The following is a 14,089-nucleotide window of genomic DNA, read 5'->3' on the forward strand; positions in this document are numbered from 1 at the left end:
CATCCGCTATCGCACTGATGGCAGCCTGTTCAACCTGAGGCGACTAAAGGCTCACTCCAAGACAATGGAAAAACTCATCCGAGAGCTACTGTTTGCTGATGATGCTGCACTCGTCTCCCACTCGGTATCAGCTCTGCAGCATATGACGTCCTGCTTTGCAGAGGCTGCCAAGCTATTCGGCCTAGAAGTTAGTCTGAAGAAGACAGAAGTTCTCCACCAGCCTGCACCCCAGGAAGATTATCACCCTCCCTGCATCACTGTGGGTGAATCAGTTCTGAAGACAGTCCAGCAGTTCAGCTACCTGGAGTGCATCATCTCCTCAGATGCCAAGATCGACAAGGAGATTGACAACAGGCTGGCAAAGGCAAATCGTGCATTTGGCCAACTGCACAAAAGAGTGTGGAGCAACAAGCATCTGAAAAAAGGCACAAAGATCAATGTTTACAAAGCGGTTGTGATGACAACCCTCATCTACGGCTCCGAATCGTGGGTTTTATACCGTCATCACCTGCGACTCCTTGAGCGCTTTCATCAGCGCTGCCTTCGCACCATCCTCAACATCCACTGGAGTGGCTTTGTGACCAACACTGAAGTCCTCAAGAGGGCGGAGGTTACAAGCATCGAAGCACTGCTGTTGAAGACGCAGCTGCGCTGGGCAGGGCATATTTCTAGGATGGAAAACCACCGCCTTCCCAAGATTGCTCTGTATGGTGAACTTTCCACTGGCAATCGAAATAGAGGGGCACCAAAGAAGAGGTACAAGGACTCCTTGAAGAAATCCCTTGGCACCTGTCGCATCAACCATTACCAGTGGTCTGACCTAGCCTCAGATCGCAAAGCATGGAGGTACATCATCCACCAGGCTGTCTCTTCCTTTGAGAACGCACGCATAGCTGGTCTTGAGGACAAAAGAATCGCACTGCTACAGCACCAACCCCAAATCAGACTTTTCCCTGCAGCACCTGTGGCCGGATCTGCCTGTCTTGTCAGCCACCAGCGAGCCTGCAGCAGACGTGGACTACTGCACCCTTCTTAAATCTTCATTCGCGAAGTCAAGCCGAGAGAGAGAGAGAGAGAGAGAGAGAGAGAGATGAAGCAGTCTTTTCTAAAACGCACTTCATGTGGTGATGACAACAACGCCTTTTTCAGGTAGAACCTAAGCAATCTTTTAGCTTTCCAAAGGTGTTTTAAAATTTGAAACTGGTCACTCAGTTCATGAGTTATAGCTCCAGTTAGAAAAGGTAGGTAAAACTTGCTCCAGCCATCTTGATGACATCATAAAAAAAAGCTTACACTACCAATCAGAACAGATTATTGTATCAAAACATAATACCTAGCCATATATCTTCCAGAAAAACATATGTATCTACAAGTTTTGCCGCCTTTTGGCTCTTGGCCCATGGACTAAAGAGAATCACCGTATTTTTAAAAGAACAAGTTGGATCCTCCACAGCTATAGAGACATGGAGAGCTGAAAATGAATCTGCAGGGAGGGCACAGCTATTTGCTCCCACTGTTGTTGGCCTCTGGTCAGTAATAACTGGCCCTTCACATACCCAGTTTGTTTCCCCTGCCAACTATTAAAGGTTCTAATAAAATCCAAAAGTACTTCAAGCACAAGATGTCTTTTTCACCCAGCACTAGCTCAATAAGCAAGACAAACAGGGGTGCAGAGGATTCATTCAAGCCCCCGTCATGCTAATAGCCCTGGCTGAAGCAAGACAATCGCTCACTCTCTCATGCCCAGCTAAAAAGTCACCCCTAGGGCCACAAGCCTGGGAAGGCTGAAGTGACGAACTCTTATTTTAGGACAAGAAGGAACGAAGAAGAAGATGATATTGGATTTATATCCCGCCCTCCACTCCAAAGAGTCTCAGAGCGGCTCACAATCTCCTTTACCTTCCTCCCCCACAACAGACACCCTGTGAGGTGGGTGGGGCTGGAGAGGGCTCTCACAGCAGCTGCCCTTTCAAGGACAACCTCTGCCAGAGCTGTGGCTGACCCAAGGCCATTCCAGCAGGTGCAAGTGGAGGAGTGGAGAATCAAACCCGGTTCTCCCAGATAAGAGTCTGCACACTTAACCACTACACCAAACTGGCTCTGGATGCAAAGGTCATCCCAAGCGGAAGAGGAAGAAAGACAAAGGTTATTCAGACTCAGGACACAAGGAAGAAGCTCTTCCAGATGCTTGGAAGAACACAAGCCACGTTGGGCTAAGCTTTATCTAGGAACGCCATCGTTGGGCTAAGCTTTATCTAGGAACGCCATTTCCCCAAAGGATAGGGACAATGGAAAGAAGACCCCATCTTGAGAATGAAGGTAAAGATGAACTTTAAGCTGCTGAAAATCTAAGTAAAGCTAGCCAGTCCTAAACAAACATTATTAGGATAAAACCCAACAGTAGGGTTGGGGAAAAGGACAGTTTTCCTCTTTTTTTGTTCCCTTGCTCAGCTTGTTATGCTTGTACCTCCGCCATCATTTTTATCAATTAAGAAAACATATTTGAGGTGCTCTAAGTCTAACTCTGGACACACACAAGGTCTGTTTGGTGAGACTTCGGAAAGCTGCAGGATCTTCCTAACCTCCCGGGGAACTATTAGAGGGAAGAGCTTCTACATACAGATTATTTTCACATATGGTGGAAATGTCCTTGAGCCTCAAAATTACTTCCATTATGTTGTTGAAAAATCTTGACTTCCTAGCGGTCCTCTCTCAGGAATTTTTCTTACTTAATTATATGGTAAAGGTAAAGGTAGTCCCCTGTGCAAGCAACAAACGTTTTTGACTCTGGGGTGACGTTTCTTTCACAACGTTTTCACGGCAGACTTTTTTAGGGGGTGGTTTGCCATTGCCTTCCCCAATTACATGGTATCAGTACCCAAAAATCTAATGCAGCTTGCTTTACAGTAACTGCCAACAGACATGTACCAGCTAAGGAGTGCAGGTTAAACTAATTCTTACAACTAGATCACTTGTTGACAAAGTTAAAGCTTTTGATTTAAACATTAACTTATTTGTGCTGCAAAAGAATGACTATTTTTCTAGTATAGCTGTAATTTGGCAAAACGTTGTAAAACACATGAAATCAACCTTGCACAGTTTTTTTTCTTTATATCACTTCTATAACTCTGTGTGTGTGAGAGAGAGAGAGAGAAAGAGAGAATGAGAGAGAAGAAGATATTGGATTTATATCCCACCCTCCACTCCGAAGAGTCTCAGAGTGGCTCACAATCTCCTTTCCCTTCCTCCCCCACAACAGACACACTGTGAGGTGGGTGGGGCTGGAGAGGGCTCTCACAGCAGCTGCCCTTTCAAGGACAGAGTCTCAGAGTGACCTACAATCTCCTTACCTTCCTCCCCCACAGCAGACACCCGGTGACGTGGGTGTGGCTGAGAGGGCTCTCACAGCAGCTGCCCTTTCAAGGACAGAATCTCAGAACGGCCTACAATCTCCTTTCCCTTCCTCCCCCACAACAGACACCCTGTGAGGTGGTTGGGGCTGGAGAGGGCTCTCACAGCAGCTGCACTTTCAAGGACAGAGTCTCAGAGTGACCTACAATCTCCTTTACCTTCCTCCCCCACAACAGACACCCGGTGAGGTGGGTGTGGCTGAGAGAGCTCTCACAGCAGCTGCCCTTTCAAGGACAGAGTCTCAGAGTGGCTCACAATCTCCTTTACCTTCCTCCCCCACAACAGACACCCTGTGAGGTGGGTGGGGCTGGAGAGGGCTCTCACAGCAGCTGCCCTTTCAAGGACAGAGTCTCAGAGTGGCTCACAATCTCCTTTACCTTCCCCCCCCACAACAGACACCCTGTGAGGTGGGTGGGGCTGGAGAGGGCTCTCACAGCAGCTGCCCTTTCAAGGACAACCTCTGCCAGAGGACAGAGTCTCAGAGTGACCTACAATCTCCTTACCTTCCTCCCCCACAACAGATACCCGGTGAGGTGGGTGTGGCTGAGAGGGCTCTCACAGCAGCTGCCCTTTCAAGGACAGAGTCTCAGAGTGACCTACAATCTCCTTTACCTTCCTCCCCCACAACAGACACCCGGTGAGGTGGGTGTGGCTGAGAGGGCTCTCACAGCAGCTGCCCTTTCAAGGACAACCTCTGCCAGAGCTATGGCTAACCCAAGGGCATTCCAGCAGGTGCAGGTGGAGGAGTGGGGAATCCAAGCCGGTTCTCTCAGATAAGAGAGCTCTGGCTGACCCAAGGCCATTCCAGCAGCCGCAGGTGGAGGAGTGGGGAATCCAACCCGGTTCTCCCAGATAAGAGAGCTATGGCTGACCCAAGGCCATTCCAGCAGGTGCAAGTGGAGGAGTGGGGAATCCAACCCGGTTCTCCCAGATAAGAGAGCTATGGCTGACCCAAGGCCATTCCAGCAGGTGCAAGTGGAGGAGTGGGGAATCCAACCCGGTTCTCCCAGATAAGAGAGCTATGGCTGACCCAAGGCCATTCCAGCAGCTGCGAGTGGAGGAGTGGGGAATCAAACCCGGTTCTCCCAGATAAGAGAGCTATGGCTGACCCAAGGCCATTCCAGCAGGTGCAAGTGGAGGAGTGGGGAATCAAACCCGGTTCTCCCAGATAAGAGAGCTATGGCTGACCCAAGGCCATTCCAGCAGGTGCAAGTGGAGGAGTGGGGAATCAAACCTGGTTCTCCCAGATAAGAGAGCTCTGGCTGACCCAAGGCCATTCCAGCAGCTGCAAGTGGAGGAGTGGGGAATCAAACCCGGTTCTCCCAGATAAGAGAACTACGGCTGACCCAAGTCCACTCCAGCAGGTGCAAGTGGAGGAGTGGGGAATCAAACCCGGTTCTCCCAGATAAGCGTCTGCGCACTTAACCACTACACCAAACTGGCTCTCCCTTTGAGAGAGAATGAGAAAGAGAGAGAGAGAGAATGAGAATATATATATATGGAAGGACCAAGAAGGGAGTGGATGGCGGGGGGTGGTGGTGGTGGTGTGTGTCTTCGGTTCTTTTCAACACCCCAGTCTGCCTAATGCTGCCCTTGGTTGCTTTCTAAGGTCCTGTTTCTTCACCTGACCTTATGGTATCCAAAGTTGCTTCTTCCTAACGCCAACCAAGTGAATAGGAGGATACATACCGACCACTCCCACAGCCACGTAACCGGCAACAGCAACCATGAGCAAAATGCAGCAGATGATGTCTGTGCAGCCCCTGAGGAAAGGGAGAAACGCTGCATTAGGATAAAGCGGCAGAATATGCACACTCTTGTTTTAAAAACATCCCCAAATCCTTCTTCTAGGAATGAAGGCATCTCCTGTGCAAGCGCTGCTGAAAAGAATGAGAGTCCCAGCACGCTTGGATTTTGTGGCCCCATCCACATTGCTCACCTCTGCTGAAGGAGAAAGGCTGGGGACACCCTCCCCCGGCCACAGACTGCCCTGGATCTTGCCCCCCCTTTCCCACTACAGAAGACCGCCATTCCGAGGCAAAATCGAACTCAAACCCTTCACCAACAGGTTGAACTTACCTGTCATAAATGGGGCCTTTGAAAGTCGGGTCATATTTCTGGGGCGTCCCTAGGAAAAAAAGGAAAAGAACATACAGAGTCCGGTACCTGTGCAATTCTCTGGATTTTTAGCACCGCATCGTACCCCATCCAATTATCAGAGGCAAAGGCCACTAGAGCAACGGGAGACTGTGGCGGACTGTGTCCCTTGGGTCTTTCTTCCAGGCTGGACTTGTGCCTTGGTGAAAGCAATCCTTTGGATGGGCTCGATGCAGGATTTGCCAGTGTTTTCTGGAGGGCTGTTCAGAAGTGAAACTGTGCAAGAGGCAGAAATGAAACAAGGAAAGCTGCACCTACTGAATTCCTGCCTGTAGTGACGCTTTAAAGACACAAAGCCCCAGGCAAGTGCCAATCCTCCTCCAGCCTAGTTTTCTGAGCTGTTCAGAGAACGTTGTGTGTAAACAGGGAGGGGCGGGTGACAACGTGCAAAGAGAGGCTGGGCCGCTCCAGTAGTTCTGCAGGAGAGAACGCTCTGGCGCGCAGCATACCAGACGGCGGGGAGGGGGAGGACTCATATCCACTACAACACCTGCTTCTACATATCTGTTCAATGACAGTTTTGTGTGCACACGAAAGCTTGCAACCGGAATTAAATTCTATTGGTCTTCACGGTGCCACTGGACTCAAATTTTGTTCTGATGCTTCAGACCAACATGGCTGCCCAACTGAATCCTAGGGTTGCCAAGTCCAGTTCAAGAAATATCTGGGGACTTTGGGGGTGGAGCCAGGAGACATTGGGGTGGAGCCAGGAACAAGGGTTGCCAAGCCCAATTCAAGAAATATCTGGGGACTTTGGGGGTGGAGCCAGGAGACTTTGGGGGTGGAGCCAGGAGACATTGGGGTGGAGTCAGGAACAAGGGTTGCCAAGCCCAATTCAAGAAATATCTGGGGACTTTGGGGGTGGAGCCAGGAGACTTCAGGGGTGGAGCCAGGAGACATTGGGGTGGAGCCAGGAACAAGGGTTGCCAAGTCCAATTCAAGAAATATCTGGGGACTTTGGGGGTGGAGCCAGGAGACATTGGGGGTGGAGCCATGAGACATTGGGGTGGAGCCAGGAACAAGGGTTGCCAAGGCCAATTCAAGAAATATCTGGGGACTTTGGGGGTGGGGCCAGGAGCCTTTGGGGGTGGGGCCAGGAACAAGGGTTGCCAAGGCCAATTCAAGAAATATCTGGGGACTTTGGGGGTGGAGCCAGGAGACATTGGGGTGGAGCCAGGAACAAGGTTTGCCAAGTCCAGTTCAAGAAATATCTGGGGACTTTGGGGGTGGAGCCAGGAGACTTTGGGGGTGGAGCCAGGAGACATTGGGGTGGAGCCAGGAACAAGGGTTGCCAAGTCCAGTTCAAGAAATATCTGGGGACTTGGGGGGTGGAGCCAGGCGCAAGGTTGTGACAAGCATAATTGAATTCTGAAGGGAGTTCTGGCCATCACATTTAAAGGGACCTCACACCTTTTAAATGCCTTCCCTCCACTGGAAATAACGAAGGATACGGACACCTTCTTTAGCGGCTCATAGAATTGGACCCCCTGGCCCAATCCTTCTGAAACTTGGGAGGATATTTTGGGGATATGCTGCAAATTTGGTGCCTCTACCTCAAAATACAGCTCCCCCAGCCCCAAATACCCGCAGAGCAATTCTCCATTATACCCTATGGAAATCGGTCTTTATCGTGAATTCTGGAGTGCCCAGTAGACATTCCCCTCTCCCTCCCTGTTTTCTGATGACCCCAAAGCGGGGGAGGGCCTCCAAAGCGAGGGATCCCCTGCCCCCACCTGGGGATTGGAATGGCAACCCTACTGAATCCATTAAAATGTGGCTTAATTTAGCCTGTGCCATGCATAATTGTTCTGCAACTAGCACACAGGCTAGTGCTATCAAACGAAGTAAAAAAAGAAGCAGCTTGTGCTGCTGAGATAAATTTATCTAGCGGGAGTCAGTGACAACCATTTGGGTTAAACAACTTCAGGAGACTGTAACAGACACCAGGGAGGCTGTAGAACAAAGCAGGAGTCAAGTGCACCTTTAAGACCAACAAAGTTTTATTCCGAATGTAAGCTTTTGTGTGCTAGAAGCACACTTCATCAGACACTAGAATGGAATGGCAAGCAGTCCTTAATACAGAGAAAGTGGGCAGGTAATTATTATGCAAAATCATGGAAACATTTTTAGTGGATTAAAAGAATCACAATTTGGGGTCTGGTGATTGCTAGTTTGGGTTTGCCCAAACAGCTCTTGGAATGTTTAGGAGAATCTGCAGTGGAAATTTACCCAAAAGCCTCAAGTTTCAGTTCTGGCTTCAGTTTTTGCGACGTAACCAAAGAGTATAATTGAAGGGAATGTCTTTGCAAGGGTGTGATTTTTCTTTGCAGATCTATTTCCGTGGTCCTCATTTGCCTGGCAAACAAATCTTTAAGCTTGTTACCCAGTTGTCTGTCTATCTGGACTTCAGGCAGACAACAAATCTGGTGACTTCCACCGCAGAGCCTGCATAGAATGCATTTCCCTTCCCCACAAGTAAAGACAGGGCGCTCTCAAATACACACGATGACAAGCAAGGATCTTTCTAAGTTAGGACTTAAAATGCCCCCCAAACACTCTTTCATTAGCAAGCAAGGCCATCCACTGACTCAGAAGCCCAGACAAAGCGGATCTGAAGAACATCTGCCTGAAAGCCCCCCTCCCCGCCCCTCCAGGAGCAGCTAAGAGGCCATCCCAGTGGGACTTTGGGTTTGCCCCATGACAGCTTGGCAGACAGGTGTCTGTATACCAGATTTCTTACTCTCTTGTTTCTTTGGCTGTTGTTTTCTGTGCAAAAGGCCGTGCAAACTGAACAGTTCTCTCTTCTCTCTCTGTCTCTCAAACCACATCCTTTCCTCCACTCACAGCCCCAATTTCCACTCTACCCCACTGGCTCTCAGATCAGTGCAGAGCTGCCCAGCAATCTGAAGTTCATCCCGGCAGCTCCCCCCTGGTCCAGAAATCTAGATGGCGCAGCCCCTAGACCAAAGGTGGCCAAACTGTGGCTTTTTCACAAATATTGTGTGGCTCTTGAACCCCCCACTGCCCCATCAGCTGGCTTGGAGAAGGCATCTCTAAATCACTTTCTCCAAGCCAAGCTGGCTGGCGGCTTGGAGACTGCATTTAAAATTAAAATTACTTTCTTTCCACCTCTCCCTCCCTCCTCCCTACATCTATTTTCCTTCCTTCCTTAGAATCATAGAGTTGGAAGGGGCCTCCAGGGTCATCTAGTCCAACCCCCTGCACAATACAGGAAACTCTGCGGTGCAGACATTCGGAGAGCCAGCGGGGTAGAGTTTGGAGACTGCATTTAAAGTTACTTTCCTTCCACCTCTCCATCCCTCCTCTCTCTCCCCCTGTATCGATTTTCCCCACTGCCCCATCAGCTGGCTTGGAGAAGGCATTTTTCTCTTTAAATCATCTCTCCAAGCCAAGCCAGCTGGCGGCTTGGAGACTGCATTTAAAGTCAAAGTTACTCTCTTTCCACCTCTCCCTCCTCCCTGTATCTATTTTCCTTCCTTCCTTCGAATCCTAGAGTTGGAAGGGACCTCCAGGGTCATCTAGCCCAACCCCCTGCACAATGCAGGAAACTCACAAACACCTCCCCCTAAAGTCACAGGATCCTCATTGCTGTCAGAGGGCCATCCAGCCTCTGTTGAAAAACCTCCAGGGAAGGAGAGCCCAGTCAAAGCATAGAATCCTAGAGTTGGAAGGGACCTCCAGGGTCATCTAGCCCAACCCCCTGCACAATGCAGGAAACTCACAAATACCTCCCCCTAAAGTCACAGGATCCTCATTGCTGTCAGAGGGCCATCCAGCCTCTGTTGAAAAACCTCCAAGGAAGGAGAGCCCAGTCAAAGCATAGAATCCTAGAGCTGGAAGGGACCTCCAGGGTCATCTAGCCCAACCCCCCTGCACCCTGCAGGAAACTCCCAAACCCCCTCCCCTGAAATTCCTTCCTGCCTTGCAGCTCTCAAACATCTGATGCTTATTCTCCGCTGGCTCTTCTGCGAAGCACGTTTGGCCGCCCCTGGCCCGGCGGCTCCAGCTGCGCCTCGCCCCCTGCCCCACGGGAACCTGCTGCGCCCCGCCGAGCCCACTCCCCCGGGGTGTTGGGAGGCTCCAAGGGAGGGGCTCGGCGGCCCAGCGCCAGGGCTTCCTGCAGCCCTCCAAGGGGGCAGCGGCTTCCCAACGGGACGGACGGCGGGCACGGCCTCCGAGCAGGCGGCGCCCCTTTTCCCCGCCGGCGGCCTCGCAAGCGAGCCGGGTCCCCAGGGCAGCGCCAGCCTCCCCAGCCCAGGCTCGCTCACCCACCGTGCTTGCCGTAATAGTTCTCCTCCTCCTCGGCGCCCGCCATGCCCGCCGCCCTCGCGCTCCGGGCGCCCCGTCAGCTGCTGCTCCGCCGCCCAATGAGGCGCCTCGGCCGCCGGCTGGCTCCCCCCCTTCCTCCCCTCGCCCTGCCCCAAAGAGCGCGGCTCCAACCCGCTCCCCCGGCCCGGCGCGGCACTGCGCGGCGCTGCGCTCTCGAGGGCACCGCCCTGGCCCCGCCCTGGCGCCACCCCCCCACCCCCCAGGCAGCAGCGGCCCAGGGGCGGCGCTTGCAACAAAGCGCCAGGTGAAGGGCACCCCTGCACGCCCAGCCGCTTAAGAGGGCCCTGGCAGACCCTCCAACACCCGCTTTCCGCGTTGCCAAGTCCTATTCAAGAAGTATCTGGGGACTTTGGGGGTGGAGCCGGGAGACTTTTGGGGTGGCGCCAGGAGACTTTGGGGTGGAGCCGGGAGACTTTGGGGTGGAGCCGGGAGACTTTGGGGGTGGAGCCGGGAGACTTTGGGGGTGGGCCCAGGAGACTTTGGGGGTGGGGGCGGGAGACTTTGGGGGTGGGGCTGGGAGCGACGTTGGGACAAGCATCCTTGAACACCGAAGGGAGTCCTGGCCATCACATTGAAAGGGACCGCACACCTTTTACGTGCCAAAGAAGGGGCGCCTTCTTTGGGGGCTCATAGAATTGGACCCCCCTGGTCCAAACTTTTGGAAACTTGGAGAGGATTTCGGGGAGAGGCACTGGATGCTGTGCTGCAAATTTGGTGCCTCTACCTCAAAACACAGCCCGCCCCCCCAGAGCTCCAGATACCCACGGATCAATACTCCATTATATACCTTATGGGAATCGGTCTCCATAGGGAATAACGGAGTGCCCAGCAGACATTTCCCTCCCCCCCCCTTCTTCTGATGACCCTGAATAGAGGGGTAGGGCCTCCAAACTGGAGAATGCTGTCCCCACCTGGGGATTGGCAACCCTTCCTGCTTTACGGAAGGCCACAGTGCAGTTGGAGGCCAGTAAGCCCCCCTGGCCTTTCCACTCCCCACCGGCCTCCTGAAGATCTGGAGGAACTACAGCTTGTCTCCAGGTGGGCGGCCGTGTTGGTCTGAAGCAGCAGAAGGAAGTTGGGGTCCAGGGGCGCACCTTGAAGCCCAACAACGTTTTATATGAGCTTTGGTGTGCATGCCCATTTCTTCATGACAGCTTAGACCCACAATGAAGCTTTCTCAGTCTCAAAGGTGCCACTGGGCTCAAAACTTTGTTCCAGGAGACCAAGATCGGATCCTCTCTGGAAAATCCCTGCTTTGGAGGGTGGACTCTGTGGCATTTGTCCCCTGCTGTGATTCCCGCCTCCCCTCAAAGCCAGCCCCCTCAGGCTCCGACCCCAAACCTCCAGGAATTTCCCAACTCAGGGCTGGTAACACCCTGCACAATGCAGGAAACTCTGCGGTGCAGACATTCGGAGAGCCAGTGGGGTAGAGTTTGGAGACTGCATTTAAAGTTAGAGTTACTTTCTTTCCACCTCTCCATCCCTCCTCTCTCTCCCCCTGTATCTATTTTCCCCACTGCCCCATCAGCTGACTTGGAGAAGGCATTTTTCTCTTTAAATCATCTCTCCAAGCCAAGCCAGCTGGCGGCTTGGAGACTGCATTTACAGTCAAAGTTACTCACTTTCCACCCCTCTCTTACTCCTCTATTGCAACTGGTTTCCCCTTGCAGTATACAGATACTCGGGGCTTTTTGGGTTGAAAAAGCCCAGCGGGAACTCATTTGCATATTAGGCCACACACCCCTGGCATCACCATTGTTTCACACGGGGCTTTCTTGTAGAAAAAGAGCAGCAGGAATACATTTGCATATTAGGCCACACACCCTGACACCAAGCCAGCCGGAACTGTGTTCCTGCTCAAAAAAAGCCTAACGGATACTGTGCCCGGGACTGAAAAGTCTCCCTTAGCAACAGCTGCTGCTATTGGCCGGCCAGTCTGCCTCTTTGCCATGCAAGATCACAGCCTGGCCTCACAGGGCACCAGTAACGGAACCCATGGGCTGAATGCCAGCGCAACTCTGCCCACGGGGGCCGTCTCAGTATCCAGCCTGCCTTTCCCAGCCAGCAAGTCCCACAAGCTGGGGGCAACACCAGGGTCGGAGAGAGGAGATGAAGCAAACACCAGTGGCGCAGCTCTCTGTCACTTGCTCACTATCTTAATTTTAGAAAGCTCTTATTCTCCATTTCTCCCACAAAGCAGGACCCATAGAGGGTCACAATAAAAGCCACACTAAACATGACTAAACTTTGAGACCAGTGGCACCTTTAACGCCAACAAAGTTTAGTTCTTGGTATAAGCTTTGGTGTCCATGCACACTACATCTGATAATAATAATAATAATTAATAAATAAAAATAAAGTGTGCATGCACATGAAAGCTTATAAAGATAAAGGTAGTCCCCTGTGCAAGCACCGGTCGTTTCCGACTCTGGGGTGACGTTGCATCATGACGTTTTCACGGCAGACTTTTTATGGGGTGGTTTGCCATTGCCTTCCCCAGTCATCTACACTTTCCCCTCAGCAAGCTGGGGACTCATTTGACCGACCTCGGAAGGACGGAAGGCTGAGTCAACCTGGAGTCGGCTACCTGAACCCAGCTTCCGCCGGGATCGAACTCAGGTCATGAGCAGAGAGCTCGGACTGCAGGACTGCAGCTTTACCCCTCTGCGCCATGGGGCTGTATGCAAGCGCGTACCCAGAATTAAATTTTGTTGGTCTTAATGGTGCCCCTGGACTCCACTTTGTTCTGCTGCTTCAGACCAACATGGCTGCCGCACCTGAAACGAAACAAGATTGTACAATAAAACAGCTCTAGAAATATCTCACGCGTCGTGTCTCAGGTGGGACAGGTCACAGTTCTGTCCCCACCCCCACGGAAGGTCATGCAGTGCCTCAGGCCCAGAGAAGGGGAGGCTGAGCTGCCGGTTTTGTCATTGTCATGACAAAAGGCAACAGGGGACGAAGGTCCCAACAGAACAGCATTGGCGATTTCTTGGGTTGGGGTAAAAAGCTGGTAACTTTATTTTGCTACTGGTCTGGAATTCTATTTTGCTTAGTCCATCGAATACCATTGTTGTACTGTGAAACTAAAAAAGAAAAATGGCCCCTTAAATAGTCATTCATGCATAATGGACTAATTATTTAATTTATAAGGAAAGAAAGTGGTCCCTTAAATGGTATGCATGATGCTCTTCCTAAATGGTTATTTATGCATGATGCTTTCCCTCTTCCTTTGGCTCTGCTCTGGAAACTCCACCTGGTGCAGAACGCAGTGGCACAGATGTTGATGTCATCGGCTATGCAGGCGTGGATCCATCCTCTGCCGCACAAGCTACACTGGATGCCTATTGAGTACTGGGTCCAGTTCAAGGTGCTGGTTCTCACCTTTAAAGCCCTATATGGCTAGGGGCCAGTATACCTCCAGGACTGCCTCTCCCCATATGAGCCCTGCAGGTCTTTAAGATCATCTTCCAGCCCCAGAGACATTTGGCGGGCCTCGACAAGGGCCAGCTCCTGCCTGGTGGAAAGAGCTGTCACCAGAGATCCAGGCCCTGCAGGATCTGCTTCGGTTCCTTTAGTTGAGGCCGTGGACGTCACTTGCTGCTGGCCTTCCCCCCCACCCCTTCATTTCAGTGATCAGGATCTGTTTCTGGTCGTTACTTGTTAGGGTTGCCAAGTCCAATTCAAGAAATATCTGGGGACTTTGGGGGTGGAGGCAGGAGCCTTTGGGGGTGGAGCCAGGAGACATTAGGGGTGGAGCTAGGGTTGCCAAGTCCAATTCAAGAAATATCTGGGGACTTTTGGGGGTGGAGCCAGGAGACTTTGGGGGTGGAGCCAGGAGACATTAGGGGTGGAGCTAGGGTTGCCAAGTCCAATTCAAGAAATATCTGGGGACTTTGGGGGTGGAGGCAGGAGACTTTGGGGGTGGAGCCAGGAGACATTAGGGGTGGAGGTAGGGTTGCCAAGTCCAATTCAAGAAATATCTGGGGACTTTGGGGGTGGAGCCAGGAGACTTTGGGGGTGGAGCCAGGAGACATTAGGGGTGGAGCTAGGGTTGCCAAGTCCAATTCAAGAAATATCTGGGGACTTTTGGGGGTGGAGGCAGGAGACTTTGGGGGGTGGAGCCAGGAGACATTAGGGGTGGAGCTAGGGTTGCCAAGTCCAATTCAAG

The 14,089-nt window shown here is 51.8% G+C and overlaps 1 protein-coding gene across 2 annotated transcripts in view; it reads right to left on the reverse strand.

Moving 5' to 3' along the window:
* SLC44A2 (solute carrier family 44 member 2) overlaps window positions 1–9,932 on the reverse strand; it is an 83,444-nt gene extending 73,512 nt beyond the window's left edge. The window contains exons 1-3 of one of the 2 annotated variants that reach the window (XM_060236730.1): window positions 9,862–9,932; window positions 5,491–5,539; window positions 5,101–5,174 (exon numbers count right to left, since the gene is read on the reverse strand). In XM_060236730.1, the coding sequence (XP_060092713.1) occupies window positions 5,101–5,174; window positions 5,491–5,539; window positions 9,862–9,904 (166 nt within the window). In that variant the 5' untranslated portion in view covers window positions 9,905–9,932. The remainder of the gene's footprint in view (window positions 1–5,100; window positions 5,175–5,490; window positions 5,540–9,861) is intronic. The other variant, XM_060236729.1, reaches the window with a different exon arrangement.
* Window positions 9,933–14,089: the final 4,157 nt, after the last annotated feature.

The sequence above is a fragment of the Heteronotia binoei genome, chromosome 4 (genome assembly GCF_032191835.1).
Source record: "Heteronotia binoei isolate CCM8104 ecotype False Entrance Well chromosome 4, APGP_CSIRO_Hbin_v1, whole genome shotgun sequence".
Lineage (NCBI taxonomy): Eukaryota > Metazoa > Chordata > Lepidosauria > Squamata > Gekkonidae > Heteronotia > Heteronotia binoei.